General features: G+C 50.7%; 1 protein-coding gene across 1 annotated transcript in view; it reads right to left on the bottom strand.

Moving 5' to 3' along the window:
- Positions 1–14446, bottom strand: part of ITPKC (inositol-trisphosphate 3-kinase C) — a 24907-nt gene extending 10461 nt beyond the window's left edge. The window contains exons 1-3 of the mRNA XM_002829236.6: positions 13137–14446; positions 6045–6144; positions 2052–2265 (exon numbers count right to left, since the gene is read on the bottom strand). Coding sequence (XP_002829282.3) covers positions 2052–2265; positions 6045–6144; positions 13137–14291 — 1469 coding nt within the window. The 5' untranslated portion in view covers positions 14292–14446. The remainder of the gene's footprint in view (positions 1–2051; positions 2266–6044; positions 6145–13136) is intronic.

Raw genomic sequence — 14446 nt, 5'->3', positions numbered from 1 at the left:
GGTTCAGGAGCTTCCAGATAGCTGACCCTGTGGAGGTTCCTGGAGCGTGGTGTGCCCAGGGAGGGCATGGCAACTCCGTACCCCTTCCCCCATACCTTGCCCTACACATCTCTTCATCTTTTGCAGTATCCTTTGTAGCAGCACCCAACCAAGGACTGGTTTTGTAGAAGACAATTTTTCCCACGGACTGTGAGGGGGATGGTTTCTGGATGAAACTGTTCTACCTCAGGTCATCAAGCATCAGTTAGATTCTCATAGGAGCATACAATCTAGATCCCTTGCAGGCACAGTTCACAACAGGGTTCGCCCTGGACCGGTACTGGTCCGCGGCCCAGGGGTTTGGGACCCCTGCTTTATATTAAACCAGTAAAGGTAAGTAAGTGTTCCCCTGAGTTATTTCAGCCACTCCAGCAAATTATTTGAACCCAAAGAAGAGGACATGGGAACTCCAACTGGGAGCCAGTCAGAAGTTTCGAAGGCCTGAACTTAGGACTGGTGTCTGTAGCTGACGGGCAGTCTTGGGGACTGAGTCCCCAAACCTGTGGGGTCTGACACTATTTCCAGGTAGATGGTGTTAGAATTGAATTGGAGGACATCCAACTGGTGTCCGTTGCTTGGTATGTGGGGTTAAAAAACCTACACGCTTGGTCACAGAAGTCTTCTGTGCTGTCATTGTTGTGGCAGTGGTGTGAGAATGGAAAAGCATGGATTCAGAGTTTTTCCTAAACAGCCTGTCTCTACAAAAAATTGAAAATTAGCCAGGTGTGATAGTATATGCCTCTAGTCCCAGCTACTCAAGGGGCAGAAGAAAGAGGATCACTTGAGCTCAGGAGTTCAAGACCAGCCTGGGCAGTACAGAGAAACCATGTCTCTATAAAAAATAAAATATAGCCAAGCCCGGTGGGACACACCTATAGTCCCAGCTACTCTGGAGTCTAAGGTGAGAGGACTGCCTGAGCCCAGGAGTTCAAGGCTACAGTGAGCTATGATCATGCTACTGCACTTCAGCCGGGGCAACAGAGTGAGACTCTGCCTCAAAAAATAATAATAATAATACAAATACTATTTTGTTTATCAAAATATGTTTATCAAAAGACTACTAAAAGAATGAAATGGGAGAGTTGAAGACTGGTGTGTGTCTGTGTGTGTGTGTGTGTATACAGCCTCCCAGAGCGTTGGGATTATAGGTGAGAGCCACTGAGTCCAGCTTGAGAAAGCAATTAGAGTTCACTTCTTGCAGACCGGGCGAGGTGGCTCACGCCTGTAATCCCAGCACTCTGGGAGGCCGTGGTAGGTGGATCATCTGAGGTCAGGAGTTCCAGACCAGCCTGGCCAACATGGTGAAATACCATCTCTACTAATAATACAAAAATTAGCCAGGTGTGGTGGCGGGCACTTGTAATCCTAGCTACTTGGTTTACACAGGAGAATCACTTGAACCCAGGAGGTGGAGATTGCAGTGAGCTGAGATCGTGCCATTGCACTCCAGCCTGGGCGATAGAGTAAGACTCTGTCTCAAAGAGGAAAAAAAAGGGATCCTATTCCAAACCCATCGGAATGGTTTAAGTTAATAAAACAGACAGTACCAAGCACTGGTGAGAATCTGGGATGACTGTAACACTCATACATGGTGGTGGGAAGGTACACTGGTACAACCACTTTGCAAATGGACTTGGCGCTATTTTCTTTCTTTCTTTTTTTTTTTTTTCTAAGACAGGGTTTCACTCTTGTTGCCCAGGCTGGAGTGCAATGGCTCAATCTCAGCTCACTGCAACCTCCATCTCCCAGGTTCAAGCAATTCTCCTGCCTCAGAACTCCTGGGTAGCTAGGATTACAGGCACGCGCCACCATGCCTGGCTAATTTTTTTGTATTTTTAGTAGAGACAGGGCTTCACCACGTTGGCCAGGCTGGTTTGGAACTCCCAACCTCAGGTGATCCACCGGCCTCGGCCTCCCAAAGTGCTGGGATTATAGGCGTGAGCCACTGCGCCCGGCCAGGCCAATATTTTTAATAATGCCCACCCCCTGCCCCAGGGCTGCCCCAGCCCCACCTGCTGCCCATCTTGCAGTCCATAATGGAGGGGCCCTCGAAGTCAGCCAGGAGGTCTTCCATCTGGTTGAAGGTCTGGCCATCCTGCAGCACCATGCCATAGTAGGCAGGCACGAAAGGTCGCAGTGGGTCTTTCATCAGCTGCTCCAGGCTGCGCTGCTCACACTGACAGAAACGTTTCAGAATCCGACCATCCTCTCCTGCCTGGAAGTTCCCTAAAGGTGGTAGAATAAATGAGAGGATCAGGAATTGGATCAGGAAGAGAACCTCCCCCCAGTTCCCTGTTCGCATCAGATCCTGGCCACCATTATCTTGCCCGACCCTCCTGCAATGCTTTCTCTCCCTGCAACTTTTTTTTTTTTTATGATTTTAAGATTTTATTTTATTTTGTTGAGATGGAGTCCCACTCTGTTGCCCAGGCTGGAGTGCAATGGTGCAATCTCGGCTCACTGCCACCTCCGCCTCCCGGGTTCAAGCAATTCTCCTGCTTCAGCCTCCTGAGTAGCTGGGATTACAGGTGTACACCACCAAGCCCAGCTAATTTTTGTATTTTTAGTAGAGACAGGGTTTCACCTTGTTGGTCAGGCTGGTCTTGAACTCCTGACCTCAGATGATCCACCCGCCTCGGCCTCCCAAAGTGCTGGGATTACAAGCGTGAGCCACCACACCCAGCCTGCAACTCTTAAAAGTCTTGCCCAGGGGTTGGTAAGGAAAGGGCGAATTTCTGTTCTCTGTTGCTTAAATCAAGTCCTGTTCCCAGCACAGGATATCCTCACTTGTTTTATAATTTTTGATTGTACACATATGATTATCTGTGGGAATTCTGTGAGATCTAAGTCCAGAGCATCACTCTCCAGAGTGGATTTGCTTTTGCTGCTGCCTGGAGTCCCAAGGTGCTAACAACCAGGGCCTATTTAAGTTAATTTATAGATCAAGCATTTCCTGGACAATGCAGAGTGTATAGATTATAATAATTCTAATTTCTTCTTGTGGCAAGCTGTATTTTCAGATTATATTTTCTTTTTCTTTTTTTATTTGAGAAGATCTCACTCTGTCACCCAGGCTGAAATGCAGTGGCGCAATCATAGCTCACTGCAGCCTCAAGCTCCTAGATTCAGGTGATCCTCCCACCTCAACCACCAGAGTAGCTAGGACTACAGGTGTGCACCCCCACCACGCCCAGCTAATCTAAAAAAAAAAAAAATGTGTAATGTCGGGTTGGGGGAGTGTTGCTATGATGCCCAGGCTGGTCTCGAACTCCTGGCCTCAAATGATCCTCCCATCTCAGCCTCCCAAAGTGCTGTGATTATGTCCAGCCTGGATTACATTTTCCAAAGTTGGCTACAACAGTATCTCCTGATCACAGTGGGTCTCGGACCCATTCCTAATCCTGCTCTTACAGAATTTTCCCATTGAGGAGTATACTCTTAATTGCTCTCCCAAGCTGGGTGCAGTGGCTGATGCCTACAATCCCAACACTCTGGGAGGTTGAGGCAGGAGGATCCTTTAAGGCCAGGAGTTCAAGGCTGCAATGAGCTATGATTGCACCACTGCACTCCAGCCTGGGCAACAGTGAGATCCTATCTCAAAATTAAATAAATAAATAAAAAATAGATTGCTCTCCTATTAAATATGGGAGGGTTTATGGCAGAAGTGCTACTGCATGACTTCTGTTGGCAGAGACATTTACCTTCAAGGTAGTCCTGAGCTGTCTTGTTAGAAATCTGAGTACTCTGAGGCCACCATACTGTGAGGAAGCTCAAGGAGCTACATGGCGAAACACGTATAGGCTTTCCAGGTGGCAGTCCCATCTGAGACCCCAGCCAATAGCCAGCATCAATCACCAGGCATGTAAGTGAATGAACCTCCAAAAGTTTTCAGCTTGTAGCCTCCAGGTGTCCCTAGCTGAGTTCCCAGATATTGTGGAGCAGTGAAAAGCCATCCCTGCCATCCTGTCTGAATTGCTGACCCAAAACTTGTGAGGTTAATAAAATGGTTGTTTTATTCTACTAAGTATTTTTTTAACCATCACTAAGTCTTGGGGTTTTTGGGTTTTGTTTTGTATTTATTTTATTTTATTTATTTATTTATTTTTGAGACAGAGTCTCGCTCTGTCACCCAGGCTGGAGTGCAGTGGTGCTATCTCGGCTCACTGCAACCTCTGCCTCCCGGGTTCACGCCATTCTCCTGCCTCAGCCTCCCGAGTAGCTGGGATTACAGGCGCCCGCCACCACGCCTGGCTAATTTTTTGTATTTTTAGTAGAGACGGGGTTTCACCGTGTTAGCTAGGATGGTCTCGATCTCCTGACCTCATGATCCGCCCGCCTTGGCCTCCCAAAGTGCTGGGATTACAGGCGTGAGCCACCGCCCCCGGCATATTTATTTGTGAGACAGGGTCTCACTCGGTCATCTAGGCTAGAGTACTGTGGTGCGATCAAGGCTCACTGCATCCCAAATCTCCTGGACTTCAGTGATCTTCCCACCCTCAGCTCCCAAATACCTGAGACCACAGGTGCATGCCAGCATGCCCAGTTAATTTCTTTATTTTTCGTAGAGACAGGGTCTCACTATGTCACCCAGGCTGGTCTCAAACTCCTGGGCTCAAGTGATCCTCCCACCTCAGCCTCTTAAAGTGCTAGAACTACAGCCAGGAGCCACTGTGCTCCGCTGAGTTTTTTGTTTTTTTAATAAACTCAGCAATAGTAACTAGAACACATATAGATGGCAAACTTGTGTTGACACAGTCTTAGGGGGCCTTGCCTTATTTCCAGGTCAGATCTAAAGACAAGGCAGACAAATTCTCTTACTGTCTCCGTTTGCCAGTGGGCACTCTTTTCTAGTCCAGCCTGCTGCTGGTTTTTGCAAATAAAGTTTTATTGGAATACAGACACACTCATATGTTTACATAGTGTCTATGGCAGCTTTCCTGCTGTAACAGCAGAGCTGAGTAGCTGCAACAGAGACCATAAGGCCCACAAAACCTAAGATATTTATGGCCTAGCCTTCCAAAAGAGCGCTATATGCCACCATTGTGCTACTATGTGCTGGAGGCATTTGCGAGGTCCTGGGGGCAAAATATTACAGCTGCTACTTACTGAAGGCCTACTATGCTCTGAACACGGGGAGAAGGCAAGGAGTGATCATTTCCATTCATAAAAGTCCTGTGCCTCAATCTTTTTTTTTTTTTTGAGGCGAAGTTTCACTCTTGTCACCCAGGCTGCAGTGCAATGGCGCGATCTCGGCTCACTGCAACCTTTGCCTCCCGGGTTCAAGTGATTCTCCTTCCTCAGCCTCCTGAGTAGATGGAATTACAGGCACCCGCCACCATGCCTGGCTAATTTTTGTATTTTTAGTAGAGAAGAGGTTTCACCACATTGGCCAGGCTGGTCTTAAACTCCTGACCTCAGGTGATCCACCCACCACGGCCTCCCAAAGGCCTGGGATTACAGGCACGACATACTGCGCCCAGCCAATCTTTTTTTTTTTAAATTGAAACGGGGCCTCACTATATTGCCTAGGTTGGTCTTAAACTCCTGGGCTCAAGCGATCCTCCTGTTTTGGCCTGCCAAAGTGCTAGGATTACAGACGTAAGCCACCGTGCCTGGCCTCAATCTTTATATACATTTTGATTTTAACTCTTCAGTTAATCCTGCAAGGGAGGTAAGATTATCTCCACATTAACAGATGGGGCAGCTGAGGCCCAGTAAAGGAAAGGAAAGTAACTTGCCCAAGGTCACCCATGAATACAGAGCAGGACTAGGGTTTGAGCTCAGGTCCGTCTGAAGTTCCCTCTCTCCACCAGAATAACAAGGAATAGCCCTCTGCCCTGACATACGAAGGGCCAGGCCCAGGCCTAAGCACTGCCCATAACAGTCCCATAAGGTGGGGACTGTCACCAAGCCCATCACTAGGTGGGGGAACTAAACTACAGAGAACATCCGTTTCCCTGGCCCAGGAGACTCTGCCCAGCTTTGTCCACCACTACCCCACTTACCAGCATGTCCGGAAAGCTGGACCCAAGGGTAGTGTTTTCGGAAGGAGACCACAAAGGGTGAATACTTCAGAACTGTCTTCAGCTTCTTCCAGGGTTTGCTCTGTAGGGAGCAGAGCAGGGTGGGGTCAGGGCCAAGGCCAGGGAAGGCAGGGGCTAGCGGTGCTGCCATGAGAGGGAACGAAAGGGGACCTACAGTCTTTCCAGGGCCAGGGGCTTCCTGGGATCACTGTTCCCAGGCTTGTTGGGGTGAGTGAGCCCCACTTAGTTCAGCAATCACATGATCGCTCAAAGGCCTCAGCAAGATAGGGGAAATTCTTTGTCCATTTCCCCCCGTCATCACTTTCTTTGTATCTATGTCTCTCTGTCCTTCTCTTATGAGTAAGGATCTTATGAGTAAGGATAGGCTAGGTTTTGTTGTGGTTTAACAAACAACCCCTACATCTTCCACTGCACATACACAGTTCCAAATCTTTTTTTGTTTTTAATTGAGACAGGGTCTCTGTCACCTACTCCAGAGTGCAGTGGTATGATGTTGGCTCACTGCAACCTCTGCCTCCGAGGTTCAAGTGATCCTCCTGCCTCACCCTCCAAGTACCTGGGACTACAGGTGCATGCCACCATGTCTGGCTAATTTTTGTATTTTTAGTAGAGATGGGGTTTCACCATGTTGCCCAAGCTGGTCTTGAACTCCTGATCTCAAGCAATCCACCTGCCTCAGTCTCCCAAAGTGTTGGGGTTACAGGCATAAGCCATTATGTAGGGACCAGTGTCAAATCTTGAAAGCCCCATCTCTGTCCCTAAACCAGGTCAGACCTTTTGGGGAAAATTATAGAGGCAGGAGTTGATGGATGGAGATGGACCACAGAGAGAGACAGAAACAGAGAGGCAGATGACATAGTGATGACAGAGAGACAGAGACAGCGACAGAGACCGTGGCAGTCATGACAGTTGTTCACCACATAGCTCCAGCTACTAGTTCAGGGACGTCCCTGCCCTCCTGAACTGGGGATTGTTGTTTTTTGTTTGTTTTGTTTCGTTTTAGAGACCGGGTCTCACTCTGTCAGCCAGACTGCAGTACAATGGCACCATCATAGCTCACTGCAACCTCCAACTCCTGGACTCAAGCGATCCTCCCATCCCAGCCTCCTGAGTAGCCAGGACTACAGGCGTGTGCCACCATGCCTGGCTATTTTATGGCATCTTGCTATGTTGCCCAGGCTGGTCTTGAACTCCTGGCCTCATGCAATCCTCCCATCTTGGTCTCCAAAGTGCTGGGATTATAGGTGTGAGCCACCACACCTGGCCCTGCTTTGGCCAATTAACTGTGAGCATAAGTGTCACTTTCAGGTAGGAGCCTTAAGAGCCAGTTTATGACTCGCCACGTTTATTCCCCTGTGGGTGAGGTAGTAAGAAAAGAAATGGAAGCTCCCTCAGCCTGGGCCCCTGAGTGAAAACAGCATGAAGCAGAGCCCCTGACCCACCACTGACTTATGACCAATGTGTAGTATAAAGCAAAATAATCCTCTGTTGTTCTAAGTCACTAAGGTTTGCGGACTGTTTGTTACTGCAGAAAATCCTGACCTACCCTGACTAATACAGAGACAGGTATCGAATTACTAAAAGATAAAGGAATAGGCCGGGTGTGGTGGCTCTCACCTGTAATTCCAGCACTTCGGGAGGGTGAGGTGGGCAGATCACCTGAGGTCAGGAGTTTGAGAGCAGCCCGGCCAACATGGTGAAACCCCACCTCTACTAAAGATACAAAAATTAGCCGGGCGTGGTGGTACACACCTGTAGTCCCAGCTACTCAGGAGGCTGAGGCATGAGAGTCGTTTGAACCCGAGAGGCGGAGGTTGCGGTGAGCCAAGAACACGCCACTGCACTCCAGCCTGGGTGACAGAGCAAGACTGTCTCAAAGACAAAACAAAACAAAACAAATACAGGAAGACTAAAAGAGAGAGATACAAAGTAATGATGAAAAGAAAAAGATGAATAGAAGTAGAGAAAGAGAGAGACAGAGAACAAAGGAAACCACAAAAGCAGCGGGTACGGTGGCTTACGCCTGTAATCTCAACACTGGGAAACCAAGGTGGGAGGACCACTGAGCCCAGGAGATTGAGGCCAGCCTGGGCAATATAGCAAGACCCCATCTCTACAAAATGTTTAAAAATTAGGCCGGGCGCAGTGGCTCATGCCTGTAATCCCAGCACTTTGGGAGGCCGAGGCAGGCGGATCACGAGGTCAGGAGATTGAGACCATCCTGGCTAACACGGTGAAACCCCATCTCTACTAAAAATACAAAAAATTAGCTGGGCATGGTGGCAGGCACCTGTAGTCCCAGCTACGTGGGAGACTGAGGCAGGAGAATGGTGTGAACCTGAGAGGCAGAGGTTGCAGTGAGCCGAGATCGTGCCACTGCACTCCAGCCTGGGCGACAGAGCGAGACTCCATCTCAAAAAAAAAAAAAAAAACCAAAAATTAGCTGGTCGTGGTGTTACATGCCTGTAATCCCAGCTACTTGGGAGGCTGAGGTGGGAGGATCACTTGAGCCCTGGAGGGTGAGGCTGCAGTGAGCAGTGATTGTGCCACTGCACTCCAGCCTGGGTGACAGAGACCCTGACTCAAAAAAATAAGAAAGAAGGAAAGAAAACCAGAGAAGCAAATAGAAAACAGGGATTTCGTTGTATCATGCTGACTAAACTATGAGCTTTTTGAGACAGGGTTAGTGTCTGATTCATGAACACATATACACACAGGAATACATTCTGCACCCCACCAGCATGTCAAGTCCCTTAGCAAGTACTGGAAGAGTGGGTCACCTCCAGAGAAGGAAACTGTATGGCTCATCCTTCTCCTACCCCAGGATCAGGGACGTGTTCATCTCTTCCGCCCCCTCAGAACCCAGCTACCTCACAGACATCTCTTTGACAGTGGGAAGGTTAAGAGGGAGTCAGGGTGTTGGACTTCAGGGTTCAGGAAGGGCTAGTCCCTCCCCAATCCAGCTGCTGGCCCTGGGGAAGAGATGATTAATAAAGGTTCCTGTTTACTAAGTACCTGGAACATTCCAGGCACAATGACAAAGACTCAGTGTGCCACAACCTACTTAATTTCTAAAAACACAACCCCAGGGAGATTATCGTCTCGTTGTTATAGAGGAGGAAACAGAGGGTCTGAGAGGTGAAGCCACTTACCTAACATCACCCCACACAGCGCTGGGGTTCTAGCTCTGGTTGGATCCCAGTGCCTTGGGGCTTATCCCCTCCACTCTTGCTGGACTACAAGCTCACGATGGCAGACACTGGGGTTGTCATGGTTATGATTATGTCCCCAGCACATGGCCTGGTACATGACTGATGCTCCAGAAACATTCTTTGATGCTTGGATTGAAGAATGTTAGTTGAGTTTTTTTAATAGTAATTTTTTTTTTTTTTTTGAGACAGGATCTGACTCTGTTGCCCAGGCTGGAGTGCAGAGGTGTGATCTTGGCTCACTGCAACCTCTGCCTCCCGGGCTCAAGCAATCCTCCTGCTTTAGCCTCCCAAATAGCTGGAAAACAGGCATATACCACCACATCTGGCTAATTCTTTTTTCCTTTTAGTAGAGATGAGGTCTCACTATGTTGCCCAGGGTGGTCTCAAATTTCTGGGCTCAGGCAATCCTCCCACCTCAGCCTCCCAAAGTGCTGGGATTATAGGCATGAGCCACCACACCTGGCCCCTTAATCATAAACATAATATCTTCTCTCTCTGTTTTATGTTAGATCTGGGCCGGGCACAGTGGCTCATGCTTGTAATCCCAGCACTTTGGGAGGCTGAGGTGGGCGGATCACCTGACGTCAGGAGCTCAGAACCAGCCTGGCCAACATAGTGAAACCCCATCTCTACTAAAAATACAAAAATTAGCCGGGCGTGGTGGCGTGCACTTGTAGTCCCAGCTACTTGGGAGCCCGAGGCAGGAAAATCACTTGAACCCGGAAGGCTGAGGTTGCAGTGAGCCAAGATCTCACCACTGCACTTCAGCCTAGGCAACAGAGTGAAACTCCGCACCGCACCCCCTCCAAAAAAAAAAAGTTAGATCCAATGGTTTATCTGGGCTTTCTCGGATTTTTTTCACAATGGTCCCAGCTTATATGCCCCTTCCTCCAGGAAGCCCTCTCTGATACCCTATGTCTGGCCAGTGACCTCCTCCTGGGCTCACACAACCTCCTGACCACTCTGAACTGTGACTGTCGGCTGATGGGTCTGTCTCTCCCATGGGCCTGGGAGCTCCACGAGTGTCTTGGTCACTGCTGTTTCCCCAGCAAAGCTAACATAGGATCAAACACAAGGTAGGGGCTTAGGGAGTGATTTTTGTCTCATTAGAAGAATAGGATAGCACACCTGTAATCCCAGCACTTTGGGAGGCTGAGGCAGGAGGATCACTTGAGCCCAGGAGTTCAAGACCAGCCTGGGCAAGATAGCGAGACCCCGTCCCTACCGAAAAAAGAAAATGAAAGAGAACGCAATTTTAAAAAAAGAAGGACAGGATGGTGAGAAGGAAGGATGGAGGAAAGGGAGAAAGAAAGCTGAGCCTTTACGGTCAGGGAGGATTTCAAAATTAAGAGAGAAGGAAGCAAGGGTATGCTGGGCAGTGGGAACGGCTTGAGCAATGCATGGAGGCAGGACGACAGTAGAGTGTTCAAGGAACAGCGTGTACTCAGGCCTAGTTACAGCAGAGGGGGTCAGGAGGCGGGAAGGAAGTCAATTCTGGGAAGGCGCCTGAAGACCGGAGGCTCCAAATGCAGCACTGAGCCACTGACTGCTCTCAGAGAGGGTACCTGAGCAGACAGAGCTGGGCCATGGAGGCAGATTCTGGAAGGATGAGAAAAAAACTGGAGATAGGGAGGCCTGGGAGGGAGACAAGTTAGGAACAGATCCACACACTGCAGGGTTTAAACGATGGGTTTGAAACTCAGCCAGAACTGAGTTAGAATCCTGATTCTGACTTGACGTGGCCAACCCTAAGCAAAGAATCTCACCTCTCTATGCCTCAGCTTCCCCATCTGTTGTTTTTTTTTTGAGACCGAGTCTTGCTCTGTCACCCAGGCTGGAGTGCAGTGGTGCAATCTCGGCTCACTGCAACCTCCACCTCCTACATTCAAGCGATTCTCCTGCCGCAGCCTCCCAAGTAGCTGTGATTACAGGTGCCCACCTGGCTAATTTTTGTATTTTAGTAGAGACAGGGTTTCACCCTGTTGGCCAGGCTGGTCTTGAACTCCTGACTTTAGGTGATCCCTCTGCCTTGGCCTCCCAAAGCGCTGGGATTACAGGCTTGGGCCACTGAGCCTGGCCCCCATCTGTTGAATGGAGACAATCTCAGTGCTGTCGTAAGGATTCAGAGTTAACACATACAAAGCCCTTAATTAAGATAGATGCTATTTTAAGATTAAAAAATGACAGAAAAAAAATTGACAAAAAAGACCAAAAAAAAAAAAGAAAAAACTTAAAACAGTGTCTGGTGTACAGTAAGGATTAGAATTCGATATGCATCTTGCAAGGTGTATATCCTTGGACAAGTGACTTGAATTCTCTGTGCCTCAGTTTCCTCATCTGTAAAAGGGGATAATAATAGTATCTACCTCAGCCGGGTGCAGTGGCTCATGCTGGTAATTCCAGCACTTCGGGAGGCTGAGTGGATCACTTGAGGTCAGGAGTTTTGAGGCCAGCCTGGCCAACATGATGAAACTCTGTCTACTCAAAATACAGAAATGAGCCAGGTGTGGTGGCGGGCACCTGGTGTCTCAGCTACTCAGGAGGCTGAGGCAGGAGAATCACTTGAACCCGGGAAGCGAAGGCCGCAGTGAGCCGAGATGGCACCACTGCACTCCAGCCTGGGCAACAGAACGAGACTGTCTCAGGAAAAAAAAAAAAAAAAGTATCTACCTCATTAGAGCTGCTTCGAGGAGTGACTGAGTTAATAAAAGCACAGCACTTAGCACAGGGCTAAACATGAGTGAGTGCTAGTTGTTGTTGTTGTTATTATTATTATTATTCACCCACTTCCAGCTCAGCTGTTCTGAGATGCCAAGGAAGTGAAAGGGCAGGCAGAGAGAAAAAAGCAATGGGGCCCAGGAGGGTCAGCCCCTGCACACAGGCACAGGCACGTCAAGGCAGGTCTGTCTCTCACAGCTAGGGCCACATGTGTGAACACATCCCCAAGGAAGGCATGTGGGGTGAGGGGGGCTCAGAGCAGACTCCAGCCAGGGGCCCCAGAGCAAAGAGAAGCCTCAGCAGGCAAGCTGGCAAGCTGATGGACTCCGGACTCCGCTCCCAGTCCCACGCGAGGCTCTCCAGTTTCACACCAGCCCCTGCTCTGTCCCGCCCTCCCTGAACCTGCCCGGCCAGTCCTCCTGATTCACCAGGGGAGAGCCACACCCAAGCTGGGGGTGACGGTGGACGAAGTAAACAAGAGTGTGCAGGGGGCTCCTTGGGGACCTAGGGGTCACAGGGAAGACCAGGTGGGCTCCCGGCTAGGCCAAGGATCCTTTGGCGTTTGGGGTCACACAGCCCTTTTGCGAATCTGATGAAAGCTGGGGTAATCGCTTTGCTCCCTAGAAAAATGTGCATACAAATAGGCTAAGGGGTGGTGAAGGTTTGTGACCCTTTAAAACAGCCACAGGCCCCAGATTAAGAAATGTGGGGTAGAAAGTGCACCCTGCCTGTCTCCCTATTCCAGTGTTCTTCAGATTCCAGAGGATTAGACAGATGTCAAACCGTCGCTGCAACAATGTATGTGAACACGCACGGCAGGCTCCTTAGTCCTACAATTTCAGGGGTTCCTGGGCCCCATGAAGTCGGTCAGTGGCCCTCCATTGTAGACCCCCAGGAGTGGAGACAGTGCAGGAAAGGGAAAGGCGAGAATTAAGAAGGGGTGCCTGGAGTGAATTAGTAACCTGGCTGTCAGAGGGAGGAGGTCAGTGGATGGAAGAGGTTCCTGGAGATGAAATTGCTGGTGGGCAACTAAGAGTAAATGGGTAGAGAACTTCCTAAGCAAAGGCGGAGGAATAAGGAGTTTTGCGTGATGTGGCTCAAGGGCAGGATGGGTCCCACTCACCCCAGACCTGTCCTCGGGATCGCTGGCACCTCCTCCCCCAGCCACCACGTCATCCTCAGACTCGTCGAAAGAAGAGGCAGAGGAGAAGCCGCCGCTGCCCCCCTCAACCCGGGAGGGGGGTCCCACTGGCTGGGCCTCAGGCTCAGGGGTCTCAGGGGTGATGATGAGGCGGGGCACAGGGCACAGGGGGCTACACTTCAGGTGAGAGTACAGGTGAGTCACCAATTCCCCAGGTTCTGGTTCCTCTAATGGGCCATCCTCAGGCTCTCCCAAGAGGCAGTCTGTCCCAGGTGCTGTCTGGGAACCATCAGTGCTAGGTTGTGTCCAGGAGCCATCAGTGTCCTGTTGTATTTGGAAACCACCAGTGCCAGGCTGTTTCCTGGCTGTTTCAGTATCCTGTTTTTTCTGGGAGCCATCAGTATATGGCTCTGTCCAGGGACCTTCAATATCCTGTTGTGTCCTGGAGCCATCAGTATACAATTCTTTCCAGGAGCCATCAGCACTTGGCTCTTTTGAGGGACAGGCTCCTTCTGGGTGAGTCTGGAGGTTGGAACTGTTCTGGTGGGTCCAGAGGTTATCAGCCCAGGACTTGACCCTCTCTGGCTGAGTCTGTGACCCATGCGTTTCCAGCTCTGTCCAGGGCCCATCAACCCCTGGCTGTGTCCAGGGGCTGACCTCCTCGGGCTGAAACTGGAGGTCGGACCTGTGCGGATCAGTCCAAAGGCCATCTGTCCCGGTCTCCGTCCAAAGACAAGTCGTCTCCAGCTCTGACCAGCTCCTTTCTGGATGCGTCCGGAGGCTGGACCTGTCTGGCTCCGTCTTTTGCTTGGGCCTCTCGGTCTCTACTCCAAGGCCAGCTGCCGCGGGCTCAGTCTTTCCGTCTGTCCAGAATTCTGCCTGCGGACTCTCTGTCCCCGGCGCAGGCCCGAGGCCGGCCCTCTCAGGCTCGCTGTGGAGGCTGGACCCCTCTGTCCGGACCCAGGGCCCGCCCCCCTCCGGTCGCCCCGCCGGGGCCCCTGCGCCGGGCCCAGGTCGCTGCTGTCCCGGCTGCCGCCGCCGCCCTCCTCGCGGCGCCTCCAGTCCCATGCGGGCCGCCGCGGGCAGCGCCCCGGCCTCCGCCTCGCTCAGGCTCCCACGGCACGGGCAGCGCCTCATGCCCGCTCCTTCGGTTCGGGCTTCGGCCGACCCGGCCCCTCCTATCCCTTTAAATCCCGCGAGGGGTGTGGCTGGGGAGCCCCGACTCCCGGGTTCCGGCCCGCGGAGCTCCAGCCCGCCCCGCCGCGCAAGGGTTAACCGATACTCCCCTCCAA

This window comes from Pongo abelii, chromosome 20 (assembly GCF_028885655.2).
Source record: "Pongo abelii isolate AG06213 chromosome 20, NHGRI_mPonAbe1-v2.0_pri, whole genome shotgun sequence".
Lineage (NCBI taxonomy): Eukaryota > Metazoa > Chordata > Mammalia > Primates > Hominidae > Pongo > Pongo abelii.
This window is presented reverse-complemented; position numbering and strand designations above follow the sequence as displayed.